Here is a 22,291-nt window from a genome sequence, read left to right on the forward strand (position 1 = left end):
ACGATTTCACTAGACGTTTACTTTGGCCCAATTTATTCTCTAAGAAAACATGTTGAGTATTGAAGTGGACTGGACAGGATGAATTTAAAAAGTCATTATGGATTGGCCCGTCTTATTGTATTGTTAGCTCAGATGCTAGTGCCACAAAATGTGGCGTCCATTTAGGTAACAGTGAACAAGTGCGCCATAATGATAACTGGATGCATGTATACACGTTTGTGGTATGACTTGTCTGGAAAAGTTTTTGGCATTTCAGCAAGGCTCTTATGTTAAGTTGGTTTTAGATAGTTGTTCGTTTGCAGAGTATTACATTCGAGTAGCACGAAGTTGAAGTTTACATGTTATATAGCCCAAAATTTTCAGCTCCTATTGACAGCGGTGTCAAATTGTATGCTATGGTTTCCCGTACGGAGCTCGTTGTGAGGACTATAAAGTCGCATTATTTATACATAAATGGTTGACTAATTACAAGTCATCATGTTTTCAAGCATTGAATATGGGTGGGAATCCCATATAGTGGTCTACTTTGTCAGTTTGGCAACAACTAGGTATGTTTTCACTTTAGTTTTTGAAATCCATGCAGGACTTACGGATTGGATTTATTAATTCACTAGGTATTCACTTCTCGTGTACATGCAAGGCCATTACCACATTTATCGTACTGTTCTGGACCTCGTCTCGTTTTTTCCTAAACTTTCAGAATAATTGCTCGTTTTGCAATAGATGGCAAGCTGTTTATAGTCTTTATAGCAAGAGTGTACTGGAACATCGGCGAAATACTGTTTTACTTCGAGCATATTCTTTCATTTCAACATTGGTAGCTGTTTGTATAAAGTTTTCGCTGATTACAAGACCGCTGGGCCAGTTTCTATTTATGTTTGGTTAAGATTGATTGTCGTTATCAGAAAGGAGGCGCTGGCCTGACTTTGGGACGCTTGTCCATTCACTCATCAGCTAGGAGGCGCTGGCCTGTTTTTGGGACGCTTATCCATTCACTCATCAGAAGGAGGCGCTGGCCTGTTTTTGGGACGCTTGTCCATTCACTCATCAGAAGGAGGCGCTGGCCTGTTTTTGGGACGCTTGTCCATTCACCTTTCAGAAAGGAGGCGCTGGCCTGATTTTGCAGAGCAATTTGTCTGCATTCAGCTTATGTTAGTTTATTTCAGTTTATGTGCTCGCTCGCTTCCATGTAGGTTTATATGGATACAAATGCCTGTCACTTCTCTTTTTTTTCTTCATTATAGATGTTAACTATTCAAGGTTATCAGAGGAGCCCCCAGCTAGCAAGAAACCAAGCACGAAGGACGTCCTGAAGTTGTTTATGAAGGTTACTTCACAGCAAAAAGATATTCAAAAAAAAAAAAAAAAAAAAAAAAAAAAAAAAAATCGTCAAGTTCTTTATAAGATGCGGTATCTTGTCCTCATACTGTCTCAGTTTCAGTTGTATCGCTTTACAAGCCGCATGCGTATCTTACGTAGTTTCAAGTCTTATGCTGCTTTTATTTTGATTCATGTCCGCATTATCATTAATCATTTGGCCGGATAGCTCAATTTGAAATAGTTTTTTAATAGCGGTTCAGCGTTTGTTAGGGTGTTTATCTCTGCTAATAAAATCAACAAGCCTGAAGGACTTGCGCTTAGCTTGCATATGTTCGTTAGGTAGCGAAAGATTCTTCGAAATGATGTATTGAATAGTTTGTTACCTTAAGCTTAGCTTTTGGCATTTTGGCTGTTCATTCTAGTTATTTTTTCCTTACGTACATGTGGAAATCTACTGATGTTTACAGTGAAGGGACTAATGTTTAAATTAAGAGGTTATGTAACTATAATTATTATCTCGTCTCAACAACAGCTTAACATTATTGGATCAATAAGTTTTTTGTGGTTTTTCAATACTGTCTAGCAGAATGGTACCAAGCTGTTATGCGCAAGATGTAGGGAGCTATTGAAGAACTGTAAAGGATCTTGCTCTGAGTATTTTATTGTCATTGATAGCATAAGCTCGAAGAAGCTACATCCGTGGTTAGAAGTAGCGCCAATTTATCACAACGATTACTTTTATTACATTGTACATATAATTATTTTGAAATAACTGCTCACCTTATCCTAACTGATTTAATAAGTATTTTGGTACTTCTATTTTTTCTGGTAGGCGTCAACATTAGCTCTAAACGTTCCTTTTTTCACTGTATGAAATGTATCAATAAATGTCAGCTTGGATTGCCTGAGCATCCAACCATCATTCCCTTGGTGTGTATTTTTTGCAGTATTGAAGAAGAAAATAATTTACGTTCGTTTGAGCGTAGCGAATTAGAACGTAATTAGAATTTTTTGCCATTTGTGATAAACTGTTTGAATGCATCAAATTGGTTTACTTTAAAAGAACGTTTTAAGAACCTATCCGTCACTGAAATTAAAATGGTTTTGCCATTTGGAGTAAACTTTGAATGCATCAAAGTGGTTTACTGCATACCTTTTAATTTTGAAATCTAGAGGGAACCTGCGGTGTTTACAAAACTATTTTAATGCCTCAAATAACTCGGCAAAATAAAATTCAAATTACTTTAATAGATTCAATGAAAGACGTCTATCGATGGAAAAAGCAAATGGCTGGGAAAAGCTTGACACAATACCTTCGGTAACAAATTGTCAATTTTTAGTTTTACTGAATTAAAATTGTTTTACTGAATTAAAATTCAAAGTACCGTAAATGTTGACAAATGGTTAAAGGCTTTTAAACGGGTTTCTTGAATTCTTTCCTGTTTTGAGTTTAAATTGTTTGCTTGTTTTTTATTGTTTAACACAAACAATTATCCACCCAACGGCCTTAGAAAAACGTGATTCGTTTCTACGCAGTCGAAGTTCTCCTGTAAGGGGTTGACTACGATATCAGACATGATTGACGGACATGACAGTGAAAAGCTAACTGAAGATTTATTTATTCTTTTTTATTTTCTTTGTTTGGAACATGGAATTGCAATGTGTGGTTTTCCTCAAGCATAGCTGACAAAATGCTTCTTTTCACTCCGGTAGCTGACTGAACTACACAATAAGTTTTTCCCGCGCTTATCACTTATGAATAGATAGTCGCCGGGCGCCGGGCAGGTTGATATGTCTCAACATTAGAAGAAATGTATATTCCAGTCTAACTTGGATCAATGGAAGGTTTGACAAACATCATGTTATTAATGCAGTGATTCCATCTTTATATGAATAACAGGGGGCATTGACAGTGAAAATTCAATGACTCGCTCCTCGTAACAAACAGTACAGTTTGTATATCCGATTATATTTTAGCCAGTATTTTAGTCGCTTCATCTGGTTCGAATCTGGTCACTGTGGTCAAACGCCTAAACTAAACTACCATATATTGTTTTTCCTATCAATATCTCAAAAACAATGTGTTGACAAAAATATATATATAAAATTTAGGAAAATGCATAAAAATCAGCTTACAGTAGATTTTTTTATGCCTACACTAAAACTCTGAATTAACAAACGCTTTAACTTACCTGTAAATTGAGGTTTTCCTGCGCGTCTATTACAAGATAACGAAGCGAGTCTTGTGCAGGATTTAATTTTGGACTGACTCCGTTTTATATTTCAGGACTGGATTGATTTTATAACACCTGTATAGACAGCTGTGTAATGCTTAATTTCATAATAAACTGCAAGTTTTACGACTGTCGGCGTCACACTTTTACGCAAATTGCGGTAAACATTTCAAAATTCCTTCAATCTCTTCACGTCTCAGTGCGTCACACTTGAACAGATTTCTCGAGTTTGAATGGAATTCTTTCTTAATTCGGAAACGCCGTGAGCTATTTTCATTGAGAACGTGACGAGATGTTTTGACTGCCGAAAACTATCAACAAAACTCCGACCAATTGAATTCAACTTTTCCAAGCTTTCGACAGCTTGCCAAAGACAAAACACAAATGTAAACTGAACAACTGGCGTTAAAAGGGATCTTTCACAATACCAAGAGAATCTTACGAAAATTGAGGCAATCTTATAAATTCCCTGTTATTAACCCATGCAATAAACCTTCCGAACAAGAAATGAGTCAACAAAATTCTTTTAATTCTTTCAACTGTTTACGTGTAACGTTTTGGCAAACTGTGCGAAAAACAGGAAAAACAACTCTATGAGGTTCTGTTGCAAGACACGTTTACTTAAAGGATCCATTTCTTTGCTCATCATGCAGATTGTTACGGTGCACTTTATTTCTAAAAGTCCAGGATTAAATGGGTCCCGCTGGGACACAGAAAAACGGCCATTCTTTACATTAAATCGGCCAAAATGCACGCTAAAAAGGCCAAACTCTTTTGAGAGTGTTTTTGCATTATGGAATGTCCTGAACTTGACCTGACTTTGTCATGAAATGTATTACTTGACATCACTCGTCGACCATTAGTTCTGCAGAAGAATCTGGCGTCAAATCACTTGATTTTGTTGTTTTTACTTTTTTGGCAAAAAAAATATGTTCACCAATAGAAAAGAAATAATTCATGTCTTTCAGACATAAGTTCTACATGTCCAATACAGGCAATTGTAGCAGCGGCTATACCTTAAAATTCTCACTCATGGAAGAGAGCTGCACATATTAGTCTGTGGGGGGGGGGGGGGGGGGACACCCATATGAAAGAGACGGGGATACTCATCGTCTCGCTAAGGGATGTAAATTTCGACTGTTGGTTTCATTTAGGGTGCTCAGTAAAGAAAGCCAATCTCGTTTAGGGGTGCACGTGAGGAAGTATTAACTCCATCATACCGAGTTGCCAGTCTAGACCGATCGCGAGCGATCGCGATCAGGCATCCGAGAAAAGCTTGAGATTGGCCTTTTTTAGGGTTAATTTTGTTTAATTCAATTTCTTTTCCAACGAGCATCCCCATCCCTTTCATTTACGGGAGCTCCTCCCACCCAAGGGTTATTAGTATTGGATAGAGCTTCTAAGTGAAAATACGAAATCGCTCCTAAAATATCCCTGCTAGTACCTGCATGTGGGACACAACAAACGAACAAAAACAATTTCTCGAATTCTTGCATTTCCCGTGTATTAATATAATGGCAGTGTATGGGCTCATCAGGCCTCATTTCGTGTTATTTGCTGGCTTAGGCGGTACCTGTAAAGCCATTAAAAAGCAGGAATGTCAATTTAAATGCATGCCGTTTAAAACTGTCTAACGGAGCACGTGCGTCCGCTTCTTGCAAGTGTCAACTGTACATTTCCTTTACAAGAAATACAATAAAAGTCTTTTAACATGTTTGAAGTAGAGGACATTGAAAACAATTGTGCTCACGCGTTGTAAGAGGAAGTAGTTGGTTTAGAAAACCTCTGGCTCTTGTTACAAGCTAAACTGAATTTGTATCAAAACATTGGGCCTATTAACTACACGGCTTAGGTGTTAAAAGAATTTGTTTTGAAGTCAAGAATTTTTTCTTCCAAAGACGATCAAGTCCTGAGGAATGTTTAGCTTAGGATTAAAAGTAATAAACGTGCTCGTTCACTTAATCTTCTTAAGATTCAAACCTTCATTAATCTTATTGAGGTTTAAGCCTGTATCAATATATCTTATTAGCGTTTAATTCCGGTTTATATTTTAATTGTGTAAATTCCGTTCAGTTTACGGTTCATTCTTGAAACTTCGCTTTGCTTTGCTTTAGTGACTTTAAACTAGTGTATAAATATCTCTCTCTACCTGTGTGACTTAAGACGGAACATAAATAAATTTAAATAACAGACCTACAAATCATGATTTACGTTTTTCGTTTTCGATAAAACACCGGAAGATTGGAATATAAATTCTCTTATCTGATCGTCGTACATTACTTAACATTCAGCTCTGAGAATTTGCAGTGGAGATAAATGATGATATTTCTTACCTGAATATATTCTCAGTTCTTTTTCGTCGATTACTGCTGTCCGATTGTCATTGTATTTATACCATAGAAAGGGATTTTATATTGTTAACTGACTTGCATGATTAAAACACTGTTCGCTCTTGTAAAGTTGTTGCGTGTTACATTCTTTCAGAGTTAACGTCATTCATAAATCCAATATTGGTCGAAACCGCAAGTGTTCGTCTTAGACGAAGTTTCCTGTACTTTTGAATGAAATGACAGTTCCCAGTATTGGTTTTAAAGTATAGAAATTTGAATTATAAAATAAAAATTCTTGGAATCAAGAATCATTTCCAAATATTTGTGAAGATGTTTTAAGCTTTTTGGGCAAAAAGTAGAAGAATTTTGCAAAAAAAAAAAAAAAAAGCCATACCAGTCAAAAAACAAGTTTAGCCGGTTTATTTTTTCTTTTGTATGCCACGTGGTGTATGACGCTAGAAATTGTGTGAGAGTTCTCTAACTTTAAGGACTGGAACTCTTATGAGTTTTTAAATAACGTTTTCATATTGTAACTTGATCCCCTTGGCAACATAAAGACCGCGCGCGTGCTCATTTATCAGAGGAGGCGGGGAGTAGGGTAAGAATGGTTGAGTTTTTTTAGGTACCCCCTAACCCCCCCCCCCCCCAACCTTTGCAAAACTTGTTTAGACCCCTATTCTATTCAATATTTAATATTTGCCGTCAACAAACAGTGAAGAAAGCACTCTTGGATGTCTGCCTAGCCTTTTACTTTACATTCAAATTTAATTGTAATCTAGCTAACGGTCAGTTTTGAACATGTATGTTGTAGCATACGAAAGGTCACGTTTTTAGAATTAAAGTTTTTCCGACATGTGTTGTTTTGCCATATTTGTCACCGCAGTCTGTTTTCTATTTTTACTGAGGTTAAATGGCCTAAGAATAAGAGTGTTTAAAGCAAAAAAAAACCCAAAACCCAATACCGTATTTTCTCCGTTAAACGCCCCCGGCGTTTATTTTAAACTTAGCCTGTTGGACAGGCGTTAATTTGACTCCTTCAGTTTATTTAAGCGCGATGTTCATTTAGCAAGGGATTTTTTCATTATATTTGACAAACATATATCTTGCTAATATACCAACAACTTATTATACTTCAAACAAATACCTGAGGGGCCTATTTTCAACTCCACCTTAGAGACCCGGCGTTTATTCGGTACCCGGCGTTTAATCGAACAAATACGGTACTTCTGTCAATGTCTCCATGTTAGTTCACCTAGCTAGTTTATAGCACAGTTTGAGTTTTCTCCTAGATTGCCCATGCTCCTGCTTTTCTTAATTTATTCTTGCTGTCTTCGGGCCTTTTTTAAATTTTTCACCAGTTGTTATGCCGTTTCTTTTCAGCCCTTTTCTGAAGCCAGTTCTTGTACTTCGCCGGTTTTCCTCTCAGAGCAGTGATTGTTAACTTTTTGTTTTTCTCCTTTTCGTTGCCCAGTCTTGCCCACCTCGGTAACTCCCATCGGATGGATTTTATTTCTAGATGAAGACGGCTGTAAATTTTTGGACTCCTTTTTCAAGCCACATTGCTTGGGTAGTACTTCTTTTCCTTCTTCAGTTTCCTCTGCTTTTCCTTGGCAAGAATTCTGCACTTGAAGATTCGGTGCACGAATTTCGCCGCCTTTTTCGGCTGTCTCTTCCCCGTATCCACTACCATCGCCAACTTTATGATGAGAGTGACGATCAGCCTGCAAGTTTTCAATGGACAAAATCACCATTCCATCGCTCGTTGGTTTGCCTGAATACTTTTGCCTCATTTGGTTTCCATCTCTTTCTAGTTTCAATGTTTCTCCGCTTTCTACTCTTTCGCCATTCTTCTTTCTTGCCATGAAGACTTTATCGTTACGTTTTTCACCGTTGCCGCGTCCGTTTGACTTCTCTTTAAAGTCGCTTGATCCGAAGGGGTCTTTCATGAACTGCTTGAAAGCGGAACGACATCGACTTGTCCGCAGATAGTAGATAATCGGGTTTATTGCGCTTGAGATATGAAGACTGTAATGGGCGATGAATGCAAAGCAGGAGTCAGCCAGGGTTTCTTCCTGAAGACCCACCATTGCATACAGGATAGCAGGGGCATAACAGAGGAAATAGGTAGCTATTGTGATGGCGATGGTTTTGGTCGCTTTGATGTCGTGTTTAAGTCGGGCTTCGGCTTGAATGGGAGGTAGGTTTAACTTTGCTCTCTGTTAAAAAAAAAAGAAGGAGGAGTTTCGCACAGACTTGGGGATGGTGAGGGGGGAGGGGTGGTATTTTGGGACTGCCACAACCTCGTCCCCAGGGTCTTCAAAAGTTTTCAAAATGGCGGTAGCCATCTTGAAAGCGGAGTATAGACCCTGGGAACGAGGTTGGGACTGCCATAAATACTTCTTATTAACCGAGAGTGAGGTCATTACAGGGGAATCTCAGACCGAGGCCTGAGATTGCCCTGTAATGACCGAACGGACGAGGTTAATAAGTTATTTATTATATGTCCTTTTAGCGCTATTCTAAACTGAAATATCTAAAAAACACCGAGATGAAACTCGCTCTCGCTCTCTGTGGCTCTCTTCGTCGCTCATACTAAAGAAGTATCGGTATGCTAATACTTTTCTTTCAGTTGTTGAAAAGATAGTTACATTTTGTCGGTATTTATTGTCGTTCTCGCAATTGCGCTAGTAGCTTTTACTCACAACTCAAAAAACCGCCGAGCCGAGAAAATTTTTCATAATGCCCGGTCATTACAATATAATAAAAGTGTTTAATATCAAATTTTGAATTTTTCGAGACTTGAATTCAATGGACTTTAACAGCGTAATTTTTTCCATAGAAATAGTTTAATCTCTGGAGGAATCCTTTGTGAATCTTGTGACAGTTAAGAAACACGTTCATCCAGGACAGACCCAGGACATCATAAATTTCAAAATGCTTTTCCTCCTAAACGAAACACTGAATCGATATCAAAATTTGCATAGGGGCTTATGTTCTTTGTGTCCAGAATATGTGAAAAGAATAACTTTGCAGGATTTAGATTTTTGAATTTTTATAACGTCAGATGAAAGCCACCAATTGTTTCATCGCATTTCGCTTGGGCTTGGGGATGTGTTTAGTAATTTCATATGTGAAAATTAACGATTGAACTCTCGGCCGCAATTAGGGAGTAGTTTGACACTCGTTGAATTTAAGATATTTGTATTGTATATATGGTGTATATTCCATCACGTGTCCAAATACGTTTTACTGATTATAGCTGCAGTTATCATTAACATATTGTAAACCATACCTAGTCCACTTATGGTCAAACATGGGGATAATTCCAAGTAATTTCTGGTCATAAGATGTTATCTAATGGACTGCTTGAGAAATGTGTATGACATTATTAAAATACCACCAAGGCAAATAACAAAAACATGTACAAGTAAAACGATTTTAATACCTCGTTTTTCTTCTTTTTTATTGCGCGGATCGTCAGAAAACACACTACTGTTCCAAAGATGAGAAAGAATGCCATGATCGATGCAACAAACTGCTTTGCTTGCTTGAAGATCTCCTTTCTGTATTCAACGACATGAGCATCACCAAGATCAATATCGAGTAGCGGGATTGAGAACAACATTACCGTCACGAAACTGATGAACCAAATAAGGAGAGCACAGAGCAGAGCCTTCTTGTTCGCCTTCCAGCCAAGGTACATCAGGTCAAAAGAAATGGCCAGGTACATATTTGTCATCATGGCGAGCATCGAAGCAAGGTTAAGTATCGTGAAGAGACGATTGAAGAGACTGGTCATGATTGCCAAAGTCTTGCCTCTGAACCAACTGGCCTGTAAAACGTTGTATGTCGTATACGAGGGTAAGTTTATGACTGCAGATAACAGATCCACCAGGGCGAGATTGGCGACGAGAATATTCGGAACTGTTCTTAAAGATTTGAATCGAGCAATGATTGCCAGTACGAAACCATTGCCTATCACAGATGCTGAAGTTAGAAGAGCTGTTAACACACCCATAATAACCGTCACAAGAAGTGGTTTTGCTGGATGCATTTTCAGTGCGATCTTTTCTTTATGAGCATGCAAGGAAATGTCTTGTTATGTAACTGACAACCACAATTTATGGTCACATGAGTACTTTTGTGCTTTAAAGGAAGAACAAGAGCTATCGTTCTCGCAGCTGGTTTTTAACCTGGTCACGGAAGAATACAAATATAATTTGGAAACTGATATTTTATTAATATGACCTTCTTGGATCTAAATTTGCGGGATAAAAGCACAACCAGATTTATAACTAATTTGATTTGTCCGCTCAAACGATCGAAAACTTCATACTCGGATTGTTTTTTTTTATAGATATATGTTTCGAAAACAACTTATGTTTTTGGCATAAGTTGCGTTTTCATCGGCTGCAAAGCCAGTTTAAGGCGGAATTTTCTTCATATTTTTCAAATAATTTTAATATTTCTGGCGTTTAAGTTTATGTCTTGTTTTGTTGCGAAAAAATAATATTAACACTTTCAGGTTTTTCACTTTATCAGAGTTGTGTTAATAAACGGCTTCTTAATACACAAGTGGTGCGACTTTTCTGTTAGTGTGCCGTCGACCAATCCGCGAAAAGTGTTTGCACCGGTTAATTCTATTGCAAAGCAGTATGTTTTGCGCCTTTTTGTTTTTATAAAAAGGCAGACTTTGGCTACATTTTATATAATCCATAAAATGGAACATCCTGTATAACTTCTCGCAGTGAAGAAGGCACTTAACAATGACCAAAGAAAAGCGCTAAACACTGCCTAATAATGTGATACAAAGCCTACAGAACAGCCGCTAATGGAAAGGACAATTTCATTGCCGGAAGGAATATTCAACATCTTTTGTTTCCAACAAATTAAACGAAAGTTCCAATTTACTACAACATACAGCTATTATAGAGACGAAACAATGAATCGATTTTGATACCTCTAACACGAACTGAACGCTGTTATATATTCGTTGCAAAAATGCGCTTCAGTAAAAGAAAGATGTTTAAAAGCCCACGCATTCGCCAGAACAGATGACAAACTATACATTTCCCGCACATTTGGTTTGCTATGGGCCGGTGGCTAGTAGTCGCATGTTAACAGAGCGTAGTTGTAATATCAATTTCAAAATGAACCTGTGATACCACCCTTTGTATCCTTTCATTCTCTACAGTGATTTACATATAATTTCTACGGGAATTTTTAAGACAGTATTAGTCGTAGTTGAGACGATGAGAATTAATGATTTGATCACCAATTACAAGCAAAATTTATCGTCAAATAATTATACTGACCCTCCTAAAATCCTGTTGTTCTCTCCTTACAATGCATCGAATATTGCAGCCATGAACCAATACATCAGTGTGGAAGCGACTGAAATCGTCGATGTAATGCAGAGAGACTGAAGAATTGGGTTTAGGAGCGTCAATAATTATAATAGATAATTACTTCGCTCACAGCATTATTGGGTATATTGCAGGCAGCTTAGGACTACTGCGGCCTCAGCTGTCTAAGTAATTATCTATCAATCAACCTCTAGCAAACACGGAATAGTTCATAAAATGTATTTGATAAAGATTGGAGAGACGAACGTTTATTCGTTTTTCTCACGATGGAGTCACTTTTAGGTACTGATTGCTCAGTTTCAACTACTAGTCTTCATCAGGCAATCGGGCAATTTGCGCGATGAACAATGAAGATTGTCTTATGTTAAAATCAAATTTTACATCAGCCACCTGTTACGGATTTATTTCAAGGAGTTTTTAAAGCAAACTAGCACGAAACTATAATAATAGAATATTAATTGCTATTACTGTAAATGGTGTTTTTCGCTCCGTCCATATTAGCTAGTTAAACAAGAAGTTCCCATAAAAAGGGAGCTCAAGCTCACGATATATGATAACCTCAGTCATGTCGGCGACAAAATATATATAAGGATTTGATAATAAATAGCAATTAAAGTAAAAAAATCAATCATATATTTTCTGTTTTTGACTATCCTTAAAAATTTAAGCCACATTTCAACCGGTTTTAGTTTTTTAGTTAACTCTGGCAAACGAGGACATAACTGTCACGGATGCATTGTTGCAGACTCAAATGTTTCCCTGTTTTGTCCCCGCGCGCAACATTCGTTGCGGACACTTTGTGTCCGAGACACAAAAAATGTTTTCGTTTTTTTTTTTTTTTTCAGAAACAGTTTTTGTTGGCAACAAATGTTTTTTAGGTTTGCGAAGCATGTAAACAAGACATTTTTTGTGTCCCGCTCGTTTTTCTCGCCCAAAAAACATCACGAGCAATAGTATGTCCGCCTTGTTTTGCTACAATATTGCACAGGTGAACACAAGCTTCGCTCGATACACACGACAGTCAGGCGAGAGGAAGGCCAAAATTTAAAATAACCGGTCTTACTCGCTCTAAAGGCCTGGATAAACTAGAAAAAAATTGTTGCGGAAACATTGTTCTTTGTCATCTTTCCTAGGTGGCTTAATGAGCGGGAAGCAAGGAAAATGTTTTGCTGCCTGGGTGGTTAAACGAGGAAACAATGTTCTGTGAACAAAGTGTCACGCATGCGCACAAACTAGTCAACATTCATGGTGGCTAAACTGGGCAACATATGTTCAAAACAGCAAAATTTGTGTCCGGGAAGCAAAAATTTTTTTACTTGAGGCAGAAACATTTTTTGTTTCCGTAAAGCAAAATTTGTTTCCGCAACATATGTTTCCCGCGTGGCTAAACTGGGCAACATTTGCGTTCGCAATAATGTTTCCGCAACAATGTTTCCTAGCTTAGCCAGGCCATAAAACTTGCATGTGTGTGTTTAGTACGTTTTCCTTATCAAGCATACAGGTGTACAATTGAAATGGGATGTTTTTGCATAATAATTTTTATTTTATACTCAGAAGCACAGTTTTACAAGTTTCACAGTACACAATTTAACCATTTAATTCTTAACCGTTTTTTTTGCATTGATGAAACATGCGCGCGCTACGAGTTCTTCTGAAAACATGTTTCCTCGTTTTGCCAGGCCTTTTGAGACCCTTGGTATGAATAGACTTGGCGAACTTCATCACTTCAGTGACATATTAAAGTTCACGTTGATTGCATAAGCGGATCCTTACCTTTCCGTTCAAAGTTTAGTCAGGGACATGACTTTGAATAAGAAAATATTTGAAAGACTTTCTAGTTACTTTTTAGTTCTTAAAGAAACATCCTGTTGCAAATGTAAACTTCACTTTGTTGCTACGAGATGTCATCATAGATTGCAACGTAAAGCGCGCGACTTTACGCGTATACGCGCGACAACAATCGCGCGCGACTGGTCCGCGCGTCTTTAATCCACGCCTGTCATGTTGTTAGCCAGCGGTTGTAACCACTTGTTGTCATGGTAATACTGCGATCGGTGTGACAAACAGCAGTGTTCATTTGTGAAGGACTCTATTTGACTTTTTGGCCGAAAGGAAACTTTTAAATCATGGCTACAAACAACGGTATGTTCCCTAGCGATTTGTTTTGCGGCGTTCATCGGCTTATAGTAACTGACAGAGCTTTATTTTTTTTCGTAGCTCGAAGAGCAGTGGCGTTTGGAACAACTCTAGATCGCGAACTCTTGCCGCTAAAAGTTCCGCCAAACCGGTTCGGCAATGAACTTGCTTTACGAGGCGCTCCGAATCGCGGTCCAGGATGTTACGATAATGCTGAGGTAATGAAAGTTGTTGCTTAGTCATTTCTGCTTTGTGTTGATAACACTGATCTCCTCTAAGAGAAATGAGTGCAATTGTTCGTGAACTGCACCGTAGTCGGCAAACGCTTGTGCAGGAACGCGTGTAGGATATTTGAAACACGATTCTTAGCAGAAAGTTCTTTCTGTGTTTTCCAAGAACGAACCTTTAATAATTTCGATAGACGATTAAGGAATAACATTTTATTTCCACGTATACAACATTAAGTGAATGTACATGTACTACATTTCGAGATCAAAGCATATAATAGTTTGTGAGTGTTTTTATATTAAAAGGCGCGTTGTTGATGAAGTGTTCTGTTGATTAGCCAACTGGCTAGATGGAGCAGGAATTCACGTTTTTTTTTTTTGTTTAATTGCCTCAACAGGTCAGTGGGTTTATCTATGAACTTGAAGGTAGACCCGTATGCAGAAGAGGCTACTCAGTGGGAGCCAGAACTGCTCCAAGATTTCCTAAACCAGCTCATGTAAGTTTCCTTTGGTATCCGGTCACGGCCTCGCCACCAGGGAATCTCGCCACCAACCAACTCTCCACCAAAACTAGCCTGCGTCGCAGACGTAACCTAACCCCGGCCAGGATTAAGTTTCGTCTGCGGCGGAGGCTACACCAAAACTGGTGTATTTCTTGTCCTTTAATCCATGAGCCGAGATGACTTTGCTTGGTGGCGAGATTGCTTGTTGGCGAGGTGTGCCAAAAGTCAGAACACACAAAGGGGACATCAAATCAAACTGGTTTGATTTGGGAAAAATGTACCAGAAGATTATTTACCCCCTAAAACTGTGATAACTATTTATTTGTCTGCTTGTTTTTGCTGATTGTCAGAGAATTCTCTGCGATTGAAAAAAGCAAAACAATCATACATGCAGAGAGGGGTCAGGTGAATGGTCTTCCAAAGAATACAACTCTTGCAAAATTCTAGTCTTATTTCACAGTTCTTTCCATCTCAAATTTTTCCCCAATACTAACGTGGAGTCTTGATTTCTTTTACAAGGCTTTAAGAGTCTTGGGCTTGCTGGAACTATATAAGTCTCGCTGTCTTACAAAGACCGGAATTTACCATTCACTGCCCTACAGGGTGACACTCAATGGCCCTTGCAACTATTCCCTTTATTTTGGCACGGCAAAAACTTATCCCTGGTTCCCTCATGTAAATACTGCAAGAGATTTGTTTTCTTGATAATACTCCTTGTGTATGCTAACCCGGGGGGGGGGGGGGGGGGGCACTCAAAAAAGTTTTATACGGGGAGGCTCCGCCCCGAGCTCTGACTTCCTTTCTTATACCATTTTTGACAGAAATTGTACCCCTTTCGTATACCATTTACTGAAAAAGGGTACCCCTTTCATATACCTAAAAGACATGGCATAGACTTAGAACAGGACGTTTTCTTGTCATTTTCGCGTAGCGCTTAATACATTAAAATAATACAGCCGTAAATTGCGTCTTTTAAATACCTAAATGACAGATTTCCATACCCTTTTGTCTACCAAAACTTGTAAAATCCCTACCCTTTCATATACCTTAAGCCTGAAAAGGGGTAGGTAACCCCTTTCGGGCGGAGCCTCCCCGTATAGGCCATTATAGGGAGTACCCCCCCCCCCCCCCCCGGATGCTAACCGTTACTGTGTAGGAGTAAAAAAGGCAGAATAGGAATTAACTTCCTCATATAGGCTACCTACCACCATTCCTTGTTAGACTTTTGCCACCTCACCAAGGATAGGTAATGCACTAGGAGGGTGGTGCCTTATTATTTTTCAAGAACACATTGCACAAAAACCCTGATCATGGCTATACAGGTATGTGCAGCTGGATGGCCATTTAGTCCAAGATGGGGTTGCTGAATAGGAAAAATTATGACAATTTTGTACCTTTCTGCTTATCTAAACAGGTCATTTTGAAATGTGGAAATTTAAAAAATACAGTGGAACCCCGCTTTACGGACACCCGCTTAATACGGACACCCCGGTATTACGGACAGTTTCGTTGGGCCCGACGAAAACCTCATACATTTTCTCGTAAATTAACCCGCTTAATACGGACAACGGACACTTTTCCGTGTCCCGAGTAACAAACTCTTATACATTTTAAACCCCGCTTTACGGACACTGTTTATCTGTGCACCGACAATTTTCATTGTCGCGATTATTTGCTCACTTGAAGACACTGGACCCTAGACAAATAATGACAGAATTCGAAGAGTAACCCATTTTATTTCAAAGAGTAGCTTAATAGCGTGACTTACGGTGTTTGAACCTTGTACTGTTTTCCGGCTGACTGCTATTCCTATTTAAAAGTTTCACTTTCTTTGCTTAAAGCTTCCGTGCAAAGTAAAGTTACGGACTCTTTCAAATGAGTTTGTAGAGTTTGAGAACGGTTACGGTCAGAGTTTTAGTTACAAAGGAAACTTTATAGAAAACGTTCTGTTGTTGCTAAAATACGTTTTATTTCTTGTATATAGTAAAGTTGCGACATTTTCAAATTATTCCACTGTTGAGTTTATTAATAGTTCGAGTGTATCACTAGATTGTAGGTTTTTTATAAAAACTATGAATTTTAGTCAGAGAGTTCACAGTTTGCATTTGTTACTGTTACAGTACAATTAAATAACGTTTTGTTGCCGATAAAACATGTATCAGTGACTTTTTTCGGAGACCCCGCTTAATACGGACACCCCGTTAATATGGACAATTTGGCCTGTCCCCTTGGTGTCCGTATTAACGGGGTTCCACTGTAACATAGATTGTGTTGTATTGTGGAAAAATTTCAATGTAAAAACATCCTGTACTCTTCTGGTCTGAGATGGTGTATGCAATTTAACTCTGTAGTCTAAGATGGGGTACACTCTTTTTATTTTATCAAAATCTAGTTTATAAGAACATTGAGGCTGAAATTTGCGAATTTTTAAGAATATTTTAAGAATAAACCTGAGGCTGAGATTTTGAAAAGAATATAGTTTTTAGTTGAAACAAAATCAGGTATTTTCATTTCCGTCATTTTATCTCTGTGAGGAATGCTTTGTTTAGAGCCAAAACGGCCAGGCTGCAACGAAAAGACCGAAAAACAATGGTTCAAATGCACAATGTAACACGATATAGATCTGGACACCAACCACTTGTAATTGATTACCCAATACTTGCCAGAACGGAGATGTCTAACGGTATTTTCTAAGAATGTTCATAAGAATATTTTCAGCCTAAAATCGGCAGAAAAATAAAAATATTCAGCCTGGGCCGGTAAAATTGTATTCTTATAAAAAAAGAGTGTAGCAAATTTGAGCTTTTTTGGTCTGAGATGGGCTAGGGATCCCCTAGATCCTAACCGAGCAGCTCCACCCAAACTTTTTCAAGTACCCCTTGGGTACTCCTTGGACCTCTTGATTCAAAGTTTTCTGATCTAAACATTAGGCCACTGCACTTCTTACTTCTGAGCACCTCTTTTCCAGACTATTCATGTATGTTGAAATGATAATCTATCGTTATTGTATAGAACTTCCATATTTCCTTGTTAGCGACTAGTAAAATTACTAATTTTAAAAACACAAAACAACTTTTTAAAGACATGTTTCGGCATGACTCATGCCATCTTCAGTTTATTGAGAATTTAAAATCTAGGGCTATATATATACCCAAGCTACAAATACAAAAATAGAAATGTATACAAAGTAAAATTACAATAACAAAAGATAACATGAAATTTATATGTTTCCTACATGTAGATGGATGTCCCAGGGCCACCAACCTATCAAGAGATCATTAGCAAACCAATTCACTTTGATGAAGCATTCAAGTCCTTTAATGTTGGAGCTACAAGATTTCCACCAATTAATAAGGTAAAGTGTGTACTGAAAGTGTACTTTTGTGGCTTTTCGTATGCTTAGAGGAAATTGGGCTTAGTATTGGAGTGTATTAGACTGACTCCAAAATGTTTCTTTTTTTAGGGAGTGGGGGGAGGGATTTCACCTCTAAATGCAATGTAAAAGTTCTACTAGATTACTGTATACCTTCAAGAGCCAAACTTGGTCCAAATTTTTTTCTTTTGATATGAGGCTGACAAACTTTCATGCCATTTCTCTGTGTAAATCAAGTAAATGTTGATGGATAAAATAATTTGTTGATGAATAAAATAATTTGTACATGTATGCAGTGTATTGAGTGTGTTGTTCTGTAACTAATATGAACCTACATTTTCGTTTTTCAGGATCATGCTCGCCCTGGGTAAGGACAATGTTTCTTGGTTCTTGTACTTTGTAACATGTTGCACACAAGTAATTATTTTCTAAATAAGGCAATTTTGACAGCACTAAAAGAATATAATTATGTTTCCCAAGGGGTAAAAAATAATGTAAATAAAGGTAGAGAACAACTACCGGTACTGTGTTGAATGATTGTTCAACAAAAGTTATGTTATCTTATTATAGCGTGACATCCAATATCCAATTTCCAATACTTATCGCAAGCGAGTAAGGTCAAATGCCCATTGTATTATGTAGCAATGTCTGTTTACTGAATCTAATAGATAGTGTGTCTCTTTTGTTTATACTTTGTATTAATTTATTCCTCTCTTATTGTCTGGGAGTATTTTGCTTTGTGTTCTACGTGGCGATTTCTTGTTGAGTTAAACTTGATCTCTGTTCACATAACATTTTTTTCCTGTCCTATTTGGTTCTATTGATTGGTTGATCTAACAGAACCAGTCGACGCCTCATGGCATAAAGCGATAAGAAAAAGGCTGAAGATTTGTGTTTACACACTTGGTGTCCCAAATGTAGCTCTGTGCCCAGAGACTACACAGAACTCCCAACATTAACCCAGCACCTCTACAGGGGTGTCAGATGGTAAATGTAAGACTTTGCGAGGACGGAGAGACAGATATCTTTTCTGCGAGCCCGAGACCTTTTTAGCCTTGCAAAAGAAATGATGACCTCGAGAAGGCGTGAAAGAAAAAATTCGAGACGACGAGACCCTTGAAATTTGGCTAAAATTTTGCGAGACCCACTTTTTTGAAGGACCTTTCACCACCCCTCTCTTCCAGACCTCTGTTTCCTTGGCTTCAGTAAACTGTAGCTGCTATAATTGTTTTTTTAGGGATAGGGAAATTGTTTGCACTATTTAGTATATCAGAAAAAAAAATGTTGAGGTATCCATGGCAGAATAATGATTTATGAAAAGAATGTTTTTACGCAGACCTGGAGCTTATGAGTTTGATGCTAAAAGAGATAGAAAGGTGAAGTTTCATGGCTCATTTGGTGGACCACAGACGCTCATAACGTCAGTTACAATCAAGTGTAATGAATTTGGAGAACCTGACATTGTAAGTATCCACGGATCTATGTCAGCAAATTGCTTAATTGTTGAGCTTGGATATTGGTATTCATTTTTTCAAGGGGTAAGAGACTAAAATCATTGACAAAAGTGTTGACACATAATCAATTTAGGCCCTATTTTATTGTTAATTGGACTAATTTCATCCTTTTGCCCCACTTTGCCAACCCCCTTCCCCCTATCAATGTTGTAGTTTGTTTCTAGTAGCCCTTTGCAACAATGTTACAACATTGGATTAGCAGACAGTCATGAAATTTAAAAACTTGTGGTAAATTTACCATAATTACAGCAGAGCGAAGTCAGTGTGTCAACTACTTTTGTCAAAGATTGTAGAAATTGTTCGCAATAATACATCATTAAATACAATCACATGTACAATGTTTTAACTAATATCTCTCAAATAGCATGCAGGCTGCGACTGGTCAATTTTATGGGTCATATTCTACACTTAGGCGTGCTTCAGGCATGCTTGACTTGAAATGTTATCCTTTCTCTAGATTGAGAGATATAATTCTTTGTTTTCAAATCTGTTGTGTTCTGTTTGTGTGTGCTTACTAACTGGTATATTTTGCTGTTAAAATTGCAGTGTAATTCGTGCAAGAACCCTCCTGTCGGCGATTACTTTGAATACAAAAAAGTTCATCTTTGTCGGAGATGTTACAATCACCATTTAACAACAGGAGAAAAATATTCAAAAGGGTAAGTACCTTAACTGAATTGCACAAGCTTTGGAGGAATTTTATAAGTATCTTATTTTAGACAAGTTGTGTTAATGCTAAAGCTGGAGAAAAATTTTTACCTGTGCTCTCTTTGGCTGTGTCAAAGCAAGGCCTGGGCTATAAACATCCTGCTTTATGCACCTGAAAAATTCCATGCTATTGCTCGGTTTTGAATAGTTGTGTACAAACAACAGCCAATCGAGTTGCATTATCAACAAGGAAGTTTATGGGTTGAATGTCAGTATCTCTCTAGTGGATAAAGAACAGGGCATGCAAAAGAAAAACATCTGTTTACTCAAGTTTGGCAAAGTTAATTATCTAATATATCTTTGTACTCATTGCGGACCTATGATGCTAGATTATTCTTGTTTTTGAAATCTCTTCTCTTTTTACAGTTATCTTCAATCATTCTACAAAGTCAGGGACTGTTCAAACATTCATAATCATGAAGGAACAAATGCAAGATTAATGGTAAGGACAAATGGACCTGATCATTGCAGAGAAAAATGCCTTGTGGTTTCTTAAGCCAAGGGCTAATGAGCCTCTTGCTTTAAACTTGTTTTATGTCATAATTTGAACAAAACCTGATTCTCTCTATATAGTCACCAGGGCTTACTATAAGAGCATTTGAAAAAGATGTATGTTTACAAAGACCATTAACATCTTGGAAACCCTTTTCTGCTAAAAGACTCCTTTGAATCTTAAAGGTGCCATGGCCAACAAACATAATATTTTCTAATAACCCTATGTTGCTTTAAAATAATCCTGGAGAGCTTTTGACTAAGTAACCAAAAGTAACCGCCGTGAACACAAAATAATCGCTAAGCCCTTCCGCAGAGATCGAATAAGCTTTACCCATTATTTAGAACAAAAACACTAACAAACAAATAAACAAACAAAGGGAAACAAACAAATACTCTAAGAATACAAAATCACAACAGTGTAATTAAAAGTAAAAATAACTGTTCGACTTCTAACATGCTTTTAATATCTTTGACGTTCACAGCTGAAAACAGAACGAGACATCAAGAAACAAAGATTTAGAGAGGCGTACATGAGCTTGTACTTCTAGCCACAGATAACGTGAACATTTTATTACCGAATTGGGGCGAAAGAATTTTATTGTAAATATGTAAATTGCGCTGTGGAACACGTATTTATGTAATATCACTATATAAGGTTGTATACACTATTTTTTGATGATTAGTTAGATATACTAGTTTGTCTTGTTAGCAAAAAATTCATTGTCTTAAGGCTCGTCCAGCCTCCTTCCAGTTCAGGCGTTATAAATAAAATAACAACTGTTATTGTGGACACATTAAAGTTGACAAGTAAAAAAGAATAAAGGAAATGAATGAATGACCTTTTTTTTGTTGTTTCACAAACCCGTTCAAACGCTAAGTGACGGCTGTGACTGTAGCTAGCCAGTTTGTACCTTACTAACATTCCAACTCGAAGCCCCCAGGGGGGGTACTTGCAGTATTCATGACGGGGGGGTCCGACGGAGCTTCATATTGCGAACCCAAAAAAATACGCGAGCCTGAAATTTTACACCCAAAAAAATACCTGGCATCAAAATTTTCTACCCCAAAAAGTACAAGACCTAGCACCTCGATACTGATTTATTCAATCAAACAGACTTTAAGACCTAAAAAAATACATGACAGATCTCTGACAGACCTTAAAAAATACCAAGGGTGTAAATTTTCGACCCAAAAAAATACGTCGGACCTCCCCGTCATGTATACTGCAAGTACCCCCCCTGGGTCGAAGCCATTTTAAAGCTTAGTTGCTGCTGTTCAGCAAATCATTTATCGCGTGCTTAAAGGCTATGTTACATGAGGCAATTTCCTTGCACTTTGCAACGCAACGATGACCACTGGAAACATCGCAAGTTACAGAGGGGGTGTCACACGTTGGCACATTTTTTTCGAAACTTGGAACGCATCCCGCGAGCAAAGGACACGCTCTGATTGGCTCGTTTTAAAATGATTAATAAATTGCTAATATTGAGGATAGTTAAGGCCATGTTACACGAGAAATTTTCCTTGCAACTTGCAACGCAACAATGACGACTGAAAAACATTGCAAGATGGGGATGTCACACGCTCGTAATTCAGTTCTGTTTGCTGCAACGCACCCGCTGTAGCTTATCATATTGAAATCTCCAGTGAGTGAAGGACGTACTCTGATTGGCTCATTTTGATAAAATTACGTTGCAAGTAGCGATTGACATGTCACACGCAGCATTTTGTCTCGCAAAGTTGCGAAAAGTAGAGCATAGTTCTACTTTTCTTGCAACTTGCAAGGCAAGATAATGCTACAGGTTGCAAAAATGGAGTGCTACATGTAAATTTTTCTTTAGCAACTGGCAATGCAACGTTTGTTGCGTTGCAAGTGGCAGGAAAAATGGCCTCGTATTATAAGTCAATCATAGCGTACTTGGTACCCAATTGGAAACCATTCCAAAGCTGGCCTTAGCAATAGCTGATCATTTATTGACCTTCATTCAATCGACCCTAACGTCGACACCATCCCAAAGCTTAGCAACAATTAGTCAGCTAGCTGATCACAACGTACTTGGTACCCAGCTAACATCCAATTTGAAA

General features: G+C 37.9%; 2 protein-coding genes across 2 annotated transcripts; one reads left to right on the plus strand and one right to left on the minus strand.

Moving 5' to 3' along the window:
• Positions 1-6,838: 6,838 nt before the first annotated feature.
• LOC144657832 (endothelin receptor type B-like) lies at positions 6,839-9,938 on the minus strand. The gene is made up of 2 exons (XM_078518196.1): positions 9,282-9,938; positions 6,839-8,100 (listed from the first exon to the last, which is right to left on the minus strand). Exons 1-2 carry the CDS (start codon positions 9,936-9,938, stop codon positions 7,261-7,263), a joined length of 1,497 nt encoding a protein of 498 aa, XP_078374322.1. The 3' UTR covers positions 6,839-7,260.
• Positions 9,939-13,269: 3,331 nt separating this feature from the next.
• On the plus strand, positions 13,270-21,041 carry LOC144657270 (ciliary microtubule-associated protein 3-like). The gene is made up of 9 exons (XM_078517587.1): positions 13,270-13,392; positions 13,468-13,604; positions 14,012-14,110; positions 17,358-17,471; positions 17,840-17,856; positions 18,826-18,952; positions 19,550-19,662; positions 20,078-20,153; positions 20,689-21,041. The coding sequence occupies exons 1-9, from the start codon at positions 13,377-13,379 to the stop codon at positions 20,752-20,754; spliced, it is 765 nt and encodes a 254-aa protein (XP_078373713.1). The 5' UTR covers positions 13,270-13,376; the 3' UTR covers positions 20,755-21,041.
• The last annotated feature ends 1,250 nt before the right edge of the window (positions 21,042-22,291 follow it).

Source organism: Oculina patagonica, chromosome 6 (genome assembly GCF_052425735.1).
Source record: "Oculina patagonica isolate OP01 chromosome 6, crgOcupat, whole genome shotgun sequence".
In the NCBI taxonomy this organism is placed as follows: Eukaryota; Metazoa; Cnidaria; class Anthozoa; order Scleractinia; family Oculinidae; genus Oculina; species Oculina patagonica.